The 18,091-nt window shown below is 33.0% G+C and overlaps 2 protein-coding genes across 3 annotated transcripts; both read left to right on the forward strand.

The window, feature by feature from the left end:
* The first annotated feature begins 8,109 nt into the window (after positions 1–8,109).
* LOC137924380 (fatty acid-binding protein 1-like) lies at positions 8,110–9,223 on the forward strand. Its single transcript, XM_068767775.1, has 4 exons — positions 8,110–8,204; positions 8,496–8,665; positions 8,828–8,938; positions 9,164–9,223. The coding sequence occupies exons 1-4, from the start codon at positions 8,135–8,137 to the stop codon at positions 9,221–9,223; spliced, it is 411 nt and encodes a 136-aa protein (XP_068623876.1). The 5' UTR covers positions 8,110–8,134.
* Positions 9,224–15,116: 5,893 nt separating this feature from the next.
* On the forward strand, positions 15,117–17,783 carry LOC137924324 (fatty acid-binding protein 1-like). Of its 2 annotated transcripts, XM_068767717.1 has the most exons (5): positions 15,117–15,219; positions 15,663–15,832; positions 16,095–16,205; positions 17,459–17,522; positions 17,682–17,783. In XM_068767717.1, exons 1-4 carry the CDS (start codon positions 15,150–15,152, stop codon positions 17,516–17,518), a joined length of 411 nt encoding a protein of 136 aa, XP_068623818.1. In that variant the 5' UTR covers positions 15,117–15,149; the 3' UTR covers positions 17,519–17,522; positions 17,682–17,783. The 2 variants fall into 2 exon arrangements, with proteins under 2 accessions (XP_068623818.1, XP_068623817.1); XM_068767716.1 differs by lacking the exon at positions 17,682–17,783 and having other exon boundaries at positions 17,459–17,545.
* The last annotated feature ends 308 nt before the right edge of the window (positions 17,784–18,091 follow it).

Below are 18,091 nucleotides of genomic sequence, written 5' to 3' on the forward strand. Positions count from 1 at the left end.
CAAGAAACCACTACATTAAATGTTTAATATTACGACGGATGTAGTTTTATAAAATATATTGTTCTACGCGCATTATGATCATAACATACTATATTTTATAAGCATACTATAATCCTAATACTGTATATTTTACCATACCTCAAAATTTATGATTTCCAATTATTTTTATAAAATATTGTCATCCGTCATCGCTGCATAGATTAGACGAAATAATATGCAAATGTAAACAATACTATATCGCTTAACTAATAATAACGCCTAGTGCTAAGTTGTGGTTCCACAATTACTGTTATGTAAGAAAACTAATAAAATAAACTAGATAGATGTGAAAAATCACACCGGCACGTCACATGCGATGGAGCGGAAAATATTAAAGGTATTCCTGACCACAATGTCACAGTTCTCATATGCTTTGCGATCATGACTAGGGACTCTCTAGACACCGGTAAGAGTTTTGCCTCATCCGCCTCACAGAACCGATTGGAGATCGTGTGACTTCATCATGTTCCCTAAAAAGTCAATATGACCCTAGATGATACAGTTTTCATCGACAGAAGTTTCGCTAACTGCGCTCAAGTCCGTACCTGGTACCGAATGGATAACGTAATTTAATTACGCATAATAATTTGCAGATAACGATAAACATTTTATTACAAAAGTTAAATGAAAAAGTATGTAGTTTTATTTAATTTTTCCTCACAGCATTCCTGTTAGCCCTAGTATGTACATAACGACCTTGTAACCATCTACGTTATATAGCAGTTGCGACTGGCCTACAGGTCACCTTAGAAGCTGTATGATTTGTTATAACTGTGGTAAAGATAACAGCATGGTTATGAAAAAGTTATTTTCGTTGCTTTTAGTAAATTCGTTTATTAAAGCGGCACAGTTTAGCTGAATAGTAGATGAAATAATTAACTTTTAACCCAATAAAATATGCCCCGAAAATAATTGTTCAAAAGAAAGTTTTTTTTACCAAAAAATTAATTATCCATAAAAAGTAACTTAAGTTATTCTTACTCCTGTTTCTAACGTTTATAATAAGAATTCCTTAAAGTCACTGACGAGCAAATACCATTATGTAATTTTTTTTTATTATTTCTATACTTTTTGTACCATAAATTATGTTCAATCACACTAAAATAAATAGTTTAATCCTGACATTTACATTGATCAAAATTCCAAGCATTATTAAACCGTAGAACCTTTTGAGCAATTTTAAAACAATATTTTATTTATCAACGTATTTTTAATTCTTATAGAAGATTCTCTTAAAATTGAAGTTACTGAAATACCTGGATTTTACAATCAAAACTGATTGCATTGTCGTGCCTTATAATTTATAAGCAAAGTAAAAAAAAATTGGGCACTAGAATAACTTATTAGGACTAGGTGATAGTGAAGTAAACAGCAAAGTAAACTAAAAAACTCATAGATGCACAATAACTACAAAAAGTATATTAAGCGATCTTATCACATTAGTCAATTTTTTACAGACAACGATAACAAAAGGACAAACAGCGAGTAGTTGACTAGTACATACAACCAAACATATATTTACTCATATACATTAATCTATAGTTCAACAATAATTATAATTGAAGTATAGTAATCAAAACATATTCTCTAGAATTAAATAGTCGAATTTAAATTGTAAAACGTGTTGTTAGCGGAAGATTATTGGCAAAGTTTGCGCTGCCGTGCTTGCTCATCGATAACTTTCAAGAAATATCATTGCTCACAATGTTAGAAACAGATGTTAAAACATTTTTGTGGTTGATATTTAAGTATAAAATTTAGGCTTAGAATTCTTAGTTTTAACGAACAATGGATATTCTATGCGAATATTTATTTTAACTTACTATTTGGTTCATTTTCACCGACTCTACATAGATTCATACAATCGCGAAGTAATTTATCGTAAATTTATTGCTATTATTTTACGCGACGTTGTTTTCTTGTCGCCAACTTTTACGAATTCCAACGTCCTACATCTGATGCATGCGCTGTAAATAGATTGAAATGCCAATTATCGAACATTAGCGTCTTGTTGAAAGAATTATCATTTTAACAAATTCACGGTAAAGTTTTAGAAATTTTTGTCTTTTTTGTGCATGTACGATTTTTTTTAAAAAGTAATAATTATACATTATTCTTGCTGAATTTTCAAAAGCCACACGGCTAGCGAAGATACTCAGTAAATCTGTATTTTTACCGAGCATATGCTAAGTGTCGTCTCAATGATAATGCATTTTATCTAATTTTAAATAATATGCGTGTAAGTTCGTGATAAACAGGTTATACGTAAGACATTAATTTTATACAAATGATATTGTAATCGCGTAAGTGATTCAAAACTTTTTAGAAATTTGTAATTCTTTATTCTTTTTAGTGACGTCAAAGTTACGCCCGGCGCGTTTAATCAACAAGGTCACGGAGACAATTAACTAGCGGTGTCAGCGACCGGAATCTCGGCAGGGATTTATCTCGGTAACCCGATACAACTTTATGAGTACAACTGTGATACTAGGTATTTTTATTTTAAAAAATATGCGGTTTTTGTTACCTTTTACGATAATTGTTATTTAAATGTAACATCTATAACAATGAAAATTTTATTTGAATTGTTTTAGGACAGCAGCATCAGCAAGGACCGTTTGACTTCCTGGATGCGTGTCGGAGCTTCCGAACTATGAACAAAAAATGAAAAATCTGCTCTTAATCCTATTCATCGCTTAGTTGGTGATCACATCTATTGCCGTTTTTGTATGGAAAACTGTGATGAAACACCGGAGTGATGAGCAAAATCCTCAAAGATAACGTCCGGGGCAATTTTATTGTCCAAATTGTAGTTGAAATTATGAAGAAACGAAATGTGGACATCATTAGCTTCGCTTGTCAATTGCAAGAATCAGATGCGAAAGATAAAGTAAACGACTATCCCAAAATTATTATTCGAAACAGAACGGAATTATAATAATCATTATATCAGTGAAGAGATTGCGTGGAGATTAGTTCCTTTAGTAATGAATAAAATAATCGATTTGTTCAAAATTCGTCTTCTTTATTTTGTATTTAATGGTATCAAAACAAGAACACTTTTTTTCAGTAAAAGATCATATTTTGTGTGTTTATTATCTGTTGTACACAAATAATTATAGTTTGTATGCAACAGATAATAAACTTTTATAATTTTCTATGAGACAGTTAAATTTTTTTAATAATGCAGTGACTAATGACTCGTGTAATTTTTATGTTTATGAATCTTCAATATCTAAATCAGCGCCTTATTTTTTATTGAAAAAAAAAAATAAATACATGTTTTGTAACTACCAGTTATTTAAGATGCAAATATTATGTTTCGAAGTATAATTCTATTACTGTTTAGCATATCTTCATAGCTTTTTGTCTACTCACAAACGAAAACAAGGACCATAAGAAATCAACACAAACGTTACGTTAATTTGTTTCGAACTCAGAGTAATATTTATCGCTGTCATCAAAGATCATACAGGGGGAAAGGTGAACTAACTTACGTATAAACAAATTGTAACGGCTCTGCTATATAGTACTCTGTAAATTATTAAAAGCAATGTTAAAACCACTTTATATTTTCAGTAAATATTAAGAAAAAATTAGGTGGATTTATGTAAAATTATAACATCTCCGCATTTTAGGGAATAAAAATAGAAAGCTTTACTTAAGGTCATAAATTTTACTATTTTATGTATAATTAGATACATGGCGTGCTGCACCAGTTACTGCAGCACATTATGTACCTGCCAGCAAGTCACTCACACATAGTGACACGTTACTTTCGACTTGTGCGCACTGAAATTATTCTGTTGTATCCATATATTACTCAAAAACATATGTTAATTCATATTCACGTGACAAGTGTCGATATGGGTGTCAATAGTATTCAAATGTATTTAACTGCCTGTCTCAATTATTGTACGAAATTATAATTCCTGGAAGTTAGAGATAAGCAAACACCGTGACTTAAATTTTACAGTAAGTATACATTTATCAAGTATACATTTACAGTAAATTACATTAAGATTCAGAAAAGTGCAAATTATAAAATTCTTAAAGAACTAAATTCTATCGATTCGAGCCTTCGGTCCCATTTTTGTCTCATTGGAAATTCCTACATGGGAAACCCTATTGTTAAAAGGACACCGAAAGAATTTTTGCTAATTCCTTGCAACGAAAACCCCTCAGACTTCTTTGATGTTGTTTTTTTAAACTACGAAAACACTTTTGCACACAACTGATGTTTCAAAAAAGGTAGGACAGTGCCCCAACGTTTACATAGTGCCGAAGCCCACAACCCGTTATATTAAAGACGCGAATTAGCTCGTGCGCCAATTTGAATACAGGAAAACATGCGGCGGATAGCCTCGTGGGCCAAGTTATAAGGGTTCGATGTGAGCGCAGTATAATTTCCTTCGAACTCCAGGTCTTCAGCTGCGGATGAGAAGCTCTGATGTCTGATGTCTGTCTGATTCTTCACTCCCTCCCACCTCGCTCTGATACCTCTCCACAGCCTCCGTTTACATCATTTCTGGTTTCCGATCCTTGCGCCATCATTACACGAACCTAACGTTTAAGCGGCTATCGAAACACCGTTAGGTAATGTAATGCATCGCAAAGCACGACTATCACACGTATGAAAACACGTTTCAAATTACTGAATTTTAAAAATTAAATGATTCATTCTCATTATTACCAATGTCATTTGAGTTAAAATAACGAGTGATGTGTACTTTTCTTTTTGAACTAAGTATTTGCACAATACTTTTTTCAAAACTATTCAGTTTAATGAATAATTATTTAATGAGTCATTTTTTAACAATGCCAGTCAGACGTTCAGTAAAAATAAAGATTATCGGTGCAACTCCGCTAGTTGTTACTTGATACTTCAACAAGAACAAAAACCGTAAAAGTAATTATTTGTTAATGGATGTATATTTCACGACACAATTACAATCAAAGAATATAGTAAGGTATTTAAAACAATTTACATCTTTAAACGATACCCGGCCGTAATAGGTACTTAAATCCCTAATTAACCCAAAGTTAGTGAGTTTGAGATGTTATTACTATTACTTGCTATAAGATAAAACTACTTAAAATAACTGGGTATTTGCAATTTAATGATAGTTGTGATATTATCTTATGTGTCATCTATAGTCTGATAAATAGTGTATAACCAGGAGCCAAAACAAAACCGAAATCTATTTTAGTAGCTGATCCGAGACTCCCAACATAATATTGAAAAATCATGCAACGTAAATTTTAACGTGTTAATCTCTGTCAATTGGTAAAAATATAAGACAAAATAGTGTACATAAAAAGGAGAGTTCTGTGTTCAATTGTTTCAAAGAGTTGTGTTTTTTCAACTGGCTAGTTTTGAAAATCATTATTGCGACTTGATTAAAACTTTTTATAATGGTGTGAGGAAACTTCACTTCCTTATTTTATTCAAAATGAAGTCTTAACATAAAAAGACATTGATTTAGATATTAATACTGAAATAATAATAATAAAAATGTGTTTATGAATTCCCTCAAATAATATTTATTCTAAAAAATGTTGAAATAAAATTATTAGAGTGCCGAGGCGATTGGCAAAATCCTCGAAGAAAACGAGAGGGGCGATCTAATTGTTCAAATTGTAGTTGAAATTATCGAGAGAGACGCGGGCGTCATGAGTTGCAAGCGTCAATTGTAGACATCCGGTGCGAAAGATATAGCAAGCCATTATTGCAGATTTATTATTTAAAATTTAGGTGGAGAGAAGCAAGGCAATGCATATACCAGTAAATTTCAGACATTTCTTGGAGTATACTTTCTATAAAATAATAATAAAGACGATCAATGATATTTTAAAGATCATTGATCATGGTATTAATATTGATGAACGTTGTGAACATAAATTATTATGAAGGGCTTAGATTATATTTTCAGATAGATGTGCATATTGAGAGTAGTATTTATGTGTACCCACCCATGTATATAACAAACTTTATTAATATTTCAGTTCACTTTTATTTTACTGTTTAGTGTTAAAAATTTTAAATTATTTTAAGTATGAAACACATGCAATAATTTTTATGAATATTTATGCGACGGTCAGTGATGTTTTGTTAAGCAAGCTGTGACCAATAAGAAATGTAATTTTTGCTATACTGTGATTTCAAAAATATAACTTTTATTATTATTATTACCTTTATATTATTACCTTTCATATCAAATATATCAGACATTTATTACTACTCACAGAATCTTCGCAAATATAAAAAATATATCAGAATAGTCGCAGTATATCGATTTTTGCTAAGAAAATAGTTTTTAACTACCAGTTATTTTTGGTGCTAATATTTAGTTTCATTATATTATTATATCATTGTTCGTTATATCAATATTGCTTTTTCGTTAGTCATTAACAAATAAAAGTACAATAAGCAAATGTTTCGTAAACTTCCTTTTATCTTAGAGTCATCATCATTGTAGTCAACAAACATCATACAGGTGGAAAGGTGATGTGTATGCACCTTACAAATTGTAACGGCAATGTAAATTGTACGCATATAAGAATTATAAAAATAATACTCTATTGTAAATAATACGCTGGAAATAGAACTCTGTTAAATATTTAAAAACACGTTATAACTTGTTGTTAATATTTAATAACTAAACAAAAAGTTTTTAACATCTACTTTGACTAAAATTTAACCATAAGTTAAAAGACTTTTTTAGAAAAAAACTAAAGAATAATCTAAACAGTACAACAAGAATACAAAAAATACTGTCAAATTATCAAATAAAAACAAGCAGGCCTCAGGCGTTATATTGTTTATTCAAGTGTGTGTTAAGCGATGGATCTTCCTCTTGGTCTTTAAAAACTACCTCCACCTTTTAGAGTACACAACAAGTCCAGTTTAACTTAAACTGTTTCGTCTTAAATAGTTAACCCCAATAGATCTTTTTTATGCACATAAATTGTCAGTGCTCCTTATAAAATAGACTATTTTTCACCTTTTGCATCCAGTTTTTTTAGTTTTTGTTAACTTACCATTACAATCAAGCATACGTGTTTTTTAACAAAAAGCTTGTGCTCAATCAGTGGTACTTCAATCTATTTTAACGCATGCTACAAACGTATAAAGTTATAATTCCTGAAATTTTCCGATGAGCAAATACCGTCCCATAAATATTAATGCTAATAAATTTACGATACAGTACTATTGCAAAAACTACTAATTGTGCAATCCTTAAAATGCTATTTATTTTTTTTTGATTTTTAATTTATTAATTGTATTCTTACGTTCAATCGAGCCTTCTCACACATTTACACGAAAATACTACATGGTACCCCACCATTGCAATGACACCAAAATAATTTTCCTAACTTCTAGCATCAAAAAACCCTTTGTTCGAAAAGTCTTCGTTGATGTCTTCTGTTTAAACTATGGCAATGCCTTCGCACACTATTGTTATTTCAACGGCGATGGCCTACTGCGCCAACGTCTTATGGTAATGCTACAACCCCCCGTCCAATATCACAAAGGTGTTAGCAGAATTAGCAAACGCGCCACAGTGAGCACAGGACATACGTATGATGGATGGCTTAGTTATGAGGGTTGAAAGCGGATGAAGTACAATCTCCTCTGACGTCTAGATCTTCGGCTGCAGTTAAGGAATTCTGGTCTTCTTCTTTACTCCCTCTCCGCAACCTCCTTCTTCAACATTATTGGTTTCCAGTCCCTACGCTGTGCTTACACGAAACTGCTATTTAACCTGCTTTTCAAATACTGTTAAGTAATTCAATCCATCGGGCTGCACTGCCATCTGTCTTTGTACAAAAACTAATGAGAAATATCTGGATTTTAAAATATGTGAATCATTCTTAAAAATCTAGTCATTCCGATGTCATTTGCATTAAAATAACGAGTGACGTGTACTTTTACTTCTGAACCTCGAACTTGCACAATATTTATTTAGAATTGTTTAGTTTAAAAATGTGTCATTTTTTGAACAATACCTATCAGACGCTCAGTATAAATAAAGATTTTCAGTGCATCTTCGCTAGTTGTTACTCAAAGCTTGAGCAAGAACAATATCTCAAGATGTCTTTTTTGGGAAAATCTTACGTACACGAAAAAGACGAACGTTTCGAAGAGTTCATCGAGAGCTTGGGTAATTTAATTGCTTTTTTAAAATTTGTTTAGTTTCTGCGATTTATATCTTTCTCTGAAAACATTTTTTTAGTCTTATTTTTAAGTTATTGTCGGTAACAATATTCTTCCTATAACAAAAGTTCCTAGTGCGGCAAACAGCAATAATACAATTTGCAACAATTATAAATAAAATAAATATATTTTTTTTTACCTTTTTCATTACCGTGTAGTATTCAAGCGACACTGACATACATGCTTGAAATATTTAACGGTGATAGAGGGTCGAATTATTAAATAAAATTTGTTTCAGGCATGCCAGTGGAGCGCGCTGAATTTTATAAATCGAAATTCCAACCCGTACATAAAGTGGAAAGAAACGGTGACGTGTTCACATTGTCCGCCGTCTGCCCCGATGAGACCAAACAGGTCTCTTTTAAGATCGGAGAGGAATTTGAAGAAAAGATATCTCCGATACATGTTGTAAGTACATTTATATATTATTGGCTATCATATCATTAATATAGCCGCTTTTTTAACAGGTTTGGAAAGAAATCGTTATTTTCCAGAATATAAATCAAAGAGGGCTTTCATATAAATAAAAACCATATTAGTGATTCTTTATTACATGTTGAACGATTTCAGGCAAAGACCTTATTTACACTCGACGGCAACACCCTTAATCAAGTGCAAAAATTCCCGCACGGCTGCGATGTGACGTACAAAAGAGAATACTTCGAAGACAAGTTCATAACGGTAAATTTCTTAAAATAACAATTTTTTTAGAATAATTGATTTATATGAATATATGTAAAGTGTACTTGAACAACAATGTTAATAGTTGGTGCCAATAGTGTTTGTTTAATCATTTGTAATCGATGGTAAAAAATTAATTTATATTTATAAACATTACGACAAACAGTTTATAAACATCAACGTTGTGATCCGGAGTGATGACCTATATGCTTTATTATTTTTCAGACGCTGACAACCAACAAGTGGAATGGAAAAGCTGTCAGATATTACAAATTGAAAGCCTAGGTTGTAATGTGTAACTCAATAATAAAGTAAATTTATTACTACTCGAGAGTTTTTTTTATTTAAGTTTAATAATTTAATCAAGAAATGTTTCCTATTAATGTTCATTAATTTTATTCTAAACAAATAATAATGGCAGGCACAGAAAGTACAGACAGTAGCGTTGTCGAAATTGACGATTTTTATCAGACAACTGTGAATGAAATTTGTTACTAAGTAAAAATGGAGTGTGCGATCATCGAGTGATAGAAGGGTCGGAAAATAAAGTAATTATCATAATCAATACAACAGTAAGACGCCCACTGCTGCCGACGAGGTCGACCTTGCGGGCGAACGTACTACGATGCGTTTGCCGGTCCGTGACTTCCTCTCTAGAAACTTAAGTGCCCAGCAGCTATTTGTTCTATGCGCTATGTGGTCTGCCCACAGCCACTTCCACTTGTCAATCCACGGTATATCGGTTACTTTCTTTTATCTAGACGCCACCTCGTTCGATATGATCTCGAAGAGAAATCCCGAGCACAGGCGCCTTTTGATCAACACGAATAAAAAAGAATCTTATGCAAAAATTTTAAAATTACAAATATTATATCTGTAAAACTAAAATTGCTGTTCCAATTGTCATTGGCCCTTCCTCATTTCCTTATCAAGGAACTTCCTCAAATTCAAGGTCAAAACAGTCAATCTACTTCATTATATGAGATCATTACAATAATTTATATCGGAAATAGGTCACTTCAATACGCATCATTTAGAGTTATTGCTTGTGTAAGTAAGATGAATGAAGTAAGATGAATACGAAGAGCATAAGAGATTTATATATATGAATAAATTTCTTCAAAAGGTCAAATATGTAGCTGTTTATATAATGAGGTGAATTATTAAATAAAACTATTCAAAATACGTACGTGTAAATCTATTCATTAACATGTTTTCATTAAAATAACGAATGACGAATCCCTTTTTCTTTCGAACCACGAACTTCTTTTACGGACTATAACTGGATTAAATAATTTAATTGCTTATTGAAAACTAGTTATGATTCTGCGGTTTACATTTTTCACCGAAAAAATCTTGGTAGGTTAAATAAAACTATTACTCTCCACTTTTTACCGATTATCACATTTTTGCTATAACAATATTTCTTAATGCCTTAAATCGCAATGATACAATTGACAAGAACAACGCAGGGAGTCTACCCATAAGGTAGAGAGACCTTGTTAAGAATTTGTCAGAGATGCGGGATGCAGGCCGCCCACCGGATCTTTTGAAAATCATGAGTAGACGATTCCCATCAGTGAACATTTTACAATTGAAATGATGATGAACATCATTACGGCCACTTTATCTCGTGCAAGGTTGCAGGAACCTTTGCATTAATGATCTCCCGAAATTAGTTCGCAAGAAAGAAGTCAGTTTTAAATAATTTTAGCCTTATCAGTCATAACAAATATAAAAAGATGTGAGTATTCAGTGAATGTATTTTCTATCGTCTCAAACGTGCCCGTAAAGGTTATGTATGTTGGTTTGACTAGAAGTCTTACAATGTAAAACTGATTCCTTTGACTGGTTTTAACATCGACACCTTTTGATGTCCACTGCGATGAATAAAATATTTTTAGCATATTAAAATAACGCTGAGAAATTGTTAATTAATAGCGTGGTGTTAATCGGCAATACGATCAGAAGTAATTAATCATAACACTGCAACAGTTATATGCGATATATACAACATTAAAAGTTTATATACGTGAATTATTCCCTGTACACAACTAAAATGTGGGTAATGAAACGTTCAATATGTTAAATCTTTAATGTATTGTAACGTTGCAAGTTAACGTCCCATAAATCTTAGTTAAAATTTTAACCAAAAAATATAATCACGAGAAACGTCTCATAAATCGCAATACAGCAAAAAATTGTTCAACCCTTAGCGGGTAACGGTATATCTCAAGTGGCGTGGGGTCGTGGGAGCGTGCTATTGGTTTAACGGATCTTTGTTTTTATAACAAAAATTCCTATGCGCCCGCGCACCAGCGACAGCAGTTCACATTTGCCAGGCAGAAGGATCCTGGCCTCGGTCGCGTTCACTAGCTAGGTGTCGTCTCACGCACCGACGCACACTCTTTGTGTCGGTTGCGTTCACCAGCTACGTGTCTTCTCACGCGCCGGGGCCAGTTAGAATTTACGTTATAAATTCACGTCTTGGTCCTATTCATTCTCCGGGCATCATTTAGTTCACGCCACAACCTTTACATCGTCTCGCACCCCAAGGGGTGCGAGTTTAAGACTGCGACTTTTATGCTGCAAAGTTTATACTGCTATCTTTACACTACAAGTTTTACACTGCAAAGTTTATACTGCGAGTCTTATACTGCAAAGTTTATACTGCTATCTTTACACTGCAAATGTTACTCCGTTGAAATTATTTCACCGTGCACCGGAACCGACACATACTGCAACCTACCGGCGCTCCCTGCTCTCGACTTGCTGCTGCCTGACCAGTCCTGGGAGATCGTGCAGCTGCCGACCACCACCATCAGGGGAGTACCGAACTGCGGTGCAAAATTAGACCAGGCCTACCCTTAATTAAATATATATAAACATATATATATATATTTCATCTTATACCGGCACACTGGCGCCCTTAACGTGGTATTAAAAGGTCTGATTTTGCATTGTAGTGTAGTTATGTGATTGTTTTTTTATTTAATTAATTTTGTAAAACGTTATTTTTGCCTTTTCTACTGCCAGCAACTGAAGTGTACATCCTTCACTTAAAAAAGTTTTTGTTTAGTTTAACATACATTTTGTTCTTATGTTGTAACTTTTTTTGCTTCTGCTATTTTTTCATAGGACCGTACACATTAGTTGCAGTTATACACATTATTTTCATATTTTTTTTTTGTGTTAATTTTTTTTAATTCTTATACTAGCAACCATAACGTTCGTTAGTGAATTTGTAACAGAACGGAGTAGATTGAGTAGAATACTTGTTCAACACCTTCCTTATTGTGGTGCATTTAATTTTTTCGTATTTCTCTCTTTACCAATTTATAAAAATAGATTAAACATGGCGCTATTGTTAACAACTTACGTAAACAAATCGCTACACTGGGTTCTCTTTTTCCTTCTGGGGATGTTTTATACTAATAGAGTCAATCAAATTTCGGACGATTCCGATAGCGCAGAAGACGTGCTTGTTAAGACATACGATATTCTTGATTCTTTATGTAAAATGTATAATTAAAAATAATTCTCTCTTAGTGTATGTATTAGAAGACACGGCCGATAAAAATGTTGGAACATGGCACATAAAGGATTTAAAAAAAATAGGTTTGAATAAATACCAAACATAATGCGATACAACATAAACTAAAGCATTACCATTAACCGCGTAATATTTCGTTTGGGTTATTAGAATGAATCTATAACCTTCATAATTGTTTGGTCGCGTTAGTAATCCTTATAATGATTACTATTGCTAGTTTGTTTGCGAGAAGTATGAAAGAATGAGTTTAAAAGGATAAAAATGAAATTGTTATCAATAAGTTCGGATTTTATTTCCTTTAAATGAAATAAAATCCTTCGGTGACGCGCGGGGTAATGTAACGTTGCAAGTTAACGTCCCATAAATCTTAGTTAAAATTTTAACCAAAAAATATAATCACGAGAAACGTCTCATAAATCGCAACACAGCAAAAAATTGTTCAACCCTTAGCGGGCAACGGTATATCTCAAGTGGCGTGGGGTCGTGGGAGCGTGCTATTGGTTTAACGGATCTTTGTTTTTATAACAAAAATTCCTATGCGCCCGCGCACCAGCGACAGCAGTTCACATTTGCCAGGAGAAGGATCCAGGCCTCGGTCGCGTTCACTAGCTAGGTGTCGTCTCACGCACCGACGCACACTCTTTGTGTCGGTTGCGTTCACCAGCTATGTGTCTTCACACGCGCCGGGGCCAATTAGAATTTACGTTATAAATTCACGCCTTGGTCCTATTCATTTTCCGGGCATCATTTAGTTCACGCCACAACCTTTACATCGTCTCGCACCCCAAGGGGTGCGAGTTTAAGACTGCGACTTTTATGCTGCGATTTTTAATACTACAAGTTTTAGACTGCAAGTTTTACATTGCAAGTTTGATACTGCTATCTTTACACTACAAGTTTTACACTGCAACCTATCGGCGCTCCCTGCTCTCGACTTGCTGCCGCCTGACCAGTCCTGGGAGATCGTGCGGCTGACCACCACCACCATCAGGGGAGTACCGAGCTGCGGTGCAAAATTAGACCAGGCCTTCTGCCCACTACCCTTAGTTAAATAATTAAATACATAAATATATTCTTCTTTTTCTTACGGCACAGTATGTACTTCCTAAATATGAACTGCCTTAAAATGTTATTAATAACCACAATTACGCTAGAGATCTATGCCTCTTTACTTATTTATCTCTCTATTTTGTCGCTGTGTTGACTTGCGATCGGAGGTTGCGGGTTCGACGCCCGGGATACAACCTTATGATTCACATTTTGTGCAATTATTATATGGGATTGTCGCTCCCCACAACAACTGACTCATAATGATTAACTCTGAAACCATAAATCTTTGAGACTTTAAATTTGATAAGAACTTTCCATTTGCCGAATAGAGGTCACCTAAATCGTTACTCCGCCCACGGGTATGTTTGAAGTGGAGTTCATTAAAAAGTCATAATTTAATCTTCATATAGGTCTTAAAGTATAAAAGTTGACAATTATTATAATATTTTAGTGTCTTAAAAATAACTAAGAATGAATTTTATGAAATTACAGCCACGACAGGAAGTGCGGTGCACGCGAAGCGAACTCTGTACACCTACTATATTAAAATATTTATTTCGCACCAGAGTTCTTTAGTCAATAAGTATAATGACATTCGCCTGACCTCTCTCGGTCATTTTACTAACTTCGTTCGTTGTCGTTATATTCAAAAATAATGCATTTTGCCACGACGTTCATAATTTTTTTTGGTGGAATTTATACATGATAAACATTTTAATACATATGTATATTCTGAAAACATCATAATCAATGTAGAAAAAGAAATTAATACTTTTTAAAGGAAAAACTTAAAAAAAAATTCTAACATATGCTAAAATTGTTATTTAAATAACAAAAAAAACAAAGACTTTTGATCAACTGTGTACGATATTGGAATACAAACACAGTTTCTAAACTGTGTAAAAAATTTAAAAAACTTATTGAACAAAAACTTAAAAGATTCCATTATATTGTAAAAGATTTTTTAGCTCAGCAAAAAGAAAGCTAGGGAATAAATTGCTCTTTATATTGGAAAAGTAACCAAAAACCAAAATCTTTCTGCGCGTTTGGTACTATCTTAACTTGTAAGTTGAAGAATACCATTAAAAAGGATATCAATTAAATTCTAAATTCGATCAAACTGGACTCTTCTGACATTCTTTGCATGACAATAACATAAGACGTCACTGCAAGTATTATCATATAAATAAACAAATAAAATAAAAGCTTCCATGGAGCATCCGATATCCAAATTCGCAGAGGCGATACAAGTGATTCACCAATTGCCGAACCAATTGTGGCACTAACAGCGCAATGAAAATGAACGCATCGGGCATCACTACAATGTAAGTTTAAAAGGATAAGTGGTATGAAATCACTGAATCTCAAAGTTAAAATCATTCTCCCGATAACCAAGGTCATTTGTATTAAATTATCATATCACCTTGTTACTGTCTGACTACGTCTCTATGCACTTGCATGTAATTTGTAAGAGGATATTGAATTTAAAATGCGTAATTTTAGGACGGTACCTACAAAAAGACTGGTATAAATACAATTTCTTTGTGCATTTTTGTCAGTCGCACTATACTTGAAGAAGAAGTTTCAGCAAGAGCAAAATTTTCGAAAATGCATTTTTTGGGAAAATCATTTGTGCACGAAAAAGATGAAAATTTCGAAGAGTTCATCGATAGTTTAGGTAATTTATACGACTTTCTTTAATTATTTTTTTCTTTTTTTACAATTTTAGGAAGACTTACAGATTAACAATAACTAGCTAAAGTTAAGTTCAGATAGCAAATTTCTACCTATTCTTGTCTATATAAGCATAAAAATAATAGATAGTGAGAATTGAATTTTTCTAAGAGCGCAGTTTAACTTATTTTATAAACAGTTTTAATTTTTGACTTACTATATAATTTTATCTTATTTACTTACAATTTGTTGATGTTACTATGTTTGTACTCTTAAAATATTTTTTATTAATTTCATTTTTAGGCAGACTTCTTTGCTTAAGAAAGTATAGGTGTCACCTTACTTTATATATTGATCTTTAACTGCCTTGTGTTAATATTGTGGGTGAAATATGTAATAGACGTCACAGATGGGAGATTAAATTGTTGAATTTAATATTTGTTTCAGGTAAGCCAATGGAACGCGCTGCATTTTATAAGTCGAAGTTCCAACCCGTGCATAAAGTGGAGAGAAATGGTGACATATTTACTTTGACTGCCGTATGCCCTGATGAGACCAAACAGGTCTCTTTTAAGATCGGAGAGGAATTTGAAGAAAAGTTATCTCCGATACACGTTGTAAGTATCCAATTACTTTATTTTTAATACAGCGTCTATTTTAAGCAGTTTGAAATCAAAATTTGTACCTAGTAAACCGAGAACTTTATCTTCATCACGAAGAGTTAATCGAGTACAGGAAAGGTGCTTTTAAGGTTAGATATACTTGTCATTGACTTTAAATAAATATTGGTTTATGATAATGATTTCAGACATCTGTCCACTTTGTGGGTGGTGGTATATTAATCTAATAAAAATGTTATTTAACCTTTAATGATTTTAGGCCAAGACAACATTTACGCTCGACGGGAACACTCTTATTCAAGTGCAGAAATTCCCGCACGGCTGCGATGTAAAGTACAAAAGGGAGTACTTGGGCGATAAGTTAATAACAGTAAGAAATTTTCTTAGAAAATTAATGTATGTTATCTGAAACAATTTTTTAATTCATAAACACATATAACAACTATAAATACGAAGTCCATTCGATCTCATGAAGACAAAATTTGTATTTGTACAAGGTGTGATAAAAAAATAGGGTGAATGAATTTTTATACCAGGAATTTTCGTCCATTTAAATGACACGTCCGATAGTCTGATTCATTGAAATTGTCTGTAGCAAATTTAAACAAGTTGCGATTTGTGTATCAGCTTCCACAGCTAGAAGATTGAGGTCAAATTCGCTGTATTTGTCACGCGTCATTGATTTTTGATCTTCAAAATACGTTACGGTAAAATTTGGTTTTAAAAAAAGACCAAAGAAACTCATGAAATATTAAAATAAGTGTATAGTGATAATTTTGTGAATTTGAACATTGTTTCCGAGTGGTATGAGTAATTTAAAAGCGGGAATGAATCGGTTGAAGATGAAAAAAGTTCGGGGCGTTCTTTGACCTCAAAAACCAACGAAAACGTGCAGAGTATCAAAAATGGTTCAATCAAATAGGAGATTGACGATTCGTGAGAGAATTCAAACATTTTGTATGGGTCCGTCCAAATCATTGCAACTGACGCATTGCAACTGATGATTTGCAAATGTGATGAGTCAGTGCGAAATTTGTTCCCAGACTTTTGAATGACAGGCTGAAGGAAAATCGTGTCAGTTTGATTGATATGAATAAAAGCATCATTTCGGTGCAGATCCGGACTTCATGGGCAAAATTATAACAGGAGATAAAAGTTGCTATGACCCTCAAACAAATATGTAAAGTTCCCTATTAAAGATGTGTGAACGTTCCTCCTCCACAACAATGCACTGTGACACACGTCGCTACTGATTCGCGAATTTATGACATATTAGATATATTAGCAACAAGCGGTTTCTGGTTCTTCTCAAAAATAAAAATGGTGTACCTGAAAGGACACAATTCTGACCGCTTCGACACAATTCGTGACATTGAAAGAACTACGACAGAGCTGCTGAAGGGAAAGAAGTATTTCAGAAGTACTTCCATACGTGAAATCAACGTTGGGATACATTGCTAGCCAAGGAGAGTATTTTGATGGAGATTAATTTAAATTTAATGTAAAATTAATACTTTTTTTGCAATAAAATTAGTCAACATTTTTTTATCACACCTCAAATGTTATTTTGATTGATGGGGTAGGATGTATTTATTTATTACAGTCCTTTTATTATTTTTTCAGACTTTGACAAACAACAAGTGGAACGGAAAGGCTGTCAGATATTTTAAATTAAAGGCTTAAATGTGTAAGTCGAATAAATAAAAGGAACTTTGCATGCCTTATTATTTTATTTAACAAAATCAACCATAAACGGTTTCCTATTTTATTATTTCAAATACCTAATCGGACTAAGAAAATTATTATCATTGTCTTGGCTTAAAATTACCAATTAAAGGTATTACAGAAGTATCAACAATGGAACCTTTACTCAGCTAGTAATGTAGTACCTGCCTAACACAATGCTATAATAACACTCTCTCTTTTTAGTAAGCTACCAATTTTTTTAAGGGGCAGACTTTGCTGTTAACAAACTGCAATCCAAGAAGGGGTTTTAAGGCAAAAACTAAAATAAAGACATTCATGTCACGTGGAAATTTCTTAAATCATCGAAATTAACTGGGTTTTTACAACAGCAAATTTATCAATAAATATTGCATCAATTAATGTTGTACACTAAATTTTTACTAATAAGTAGAGATTTTCCTTCTTCTATTTTTCAACCGATAGACGCTCACTGTGAGATTTACGCCACCTTCAATATCGTCACGATGGCTGGTCTTGCGTTGCCCCCAACGATTTCCTGCGACTATAGAC

Source organism: Battus philenor, unplaced genomic scaffold, assembly GCF_028537555.1.
Source record: "Battus philenor isolate CCGP_79_NKW_IND1 unplaced genomic scaffold, ilBatPhil1.0.hap1 SCAF_23, whole genome shotgun sequence".
Lineage (NCBI taxonomy): Eukaryota > Metazoa > Arthropoda > Insecta > Lepidoptera > Papilionidae > Battus > Battus philenor.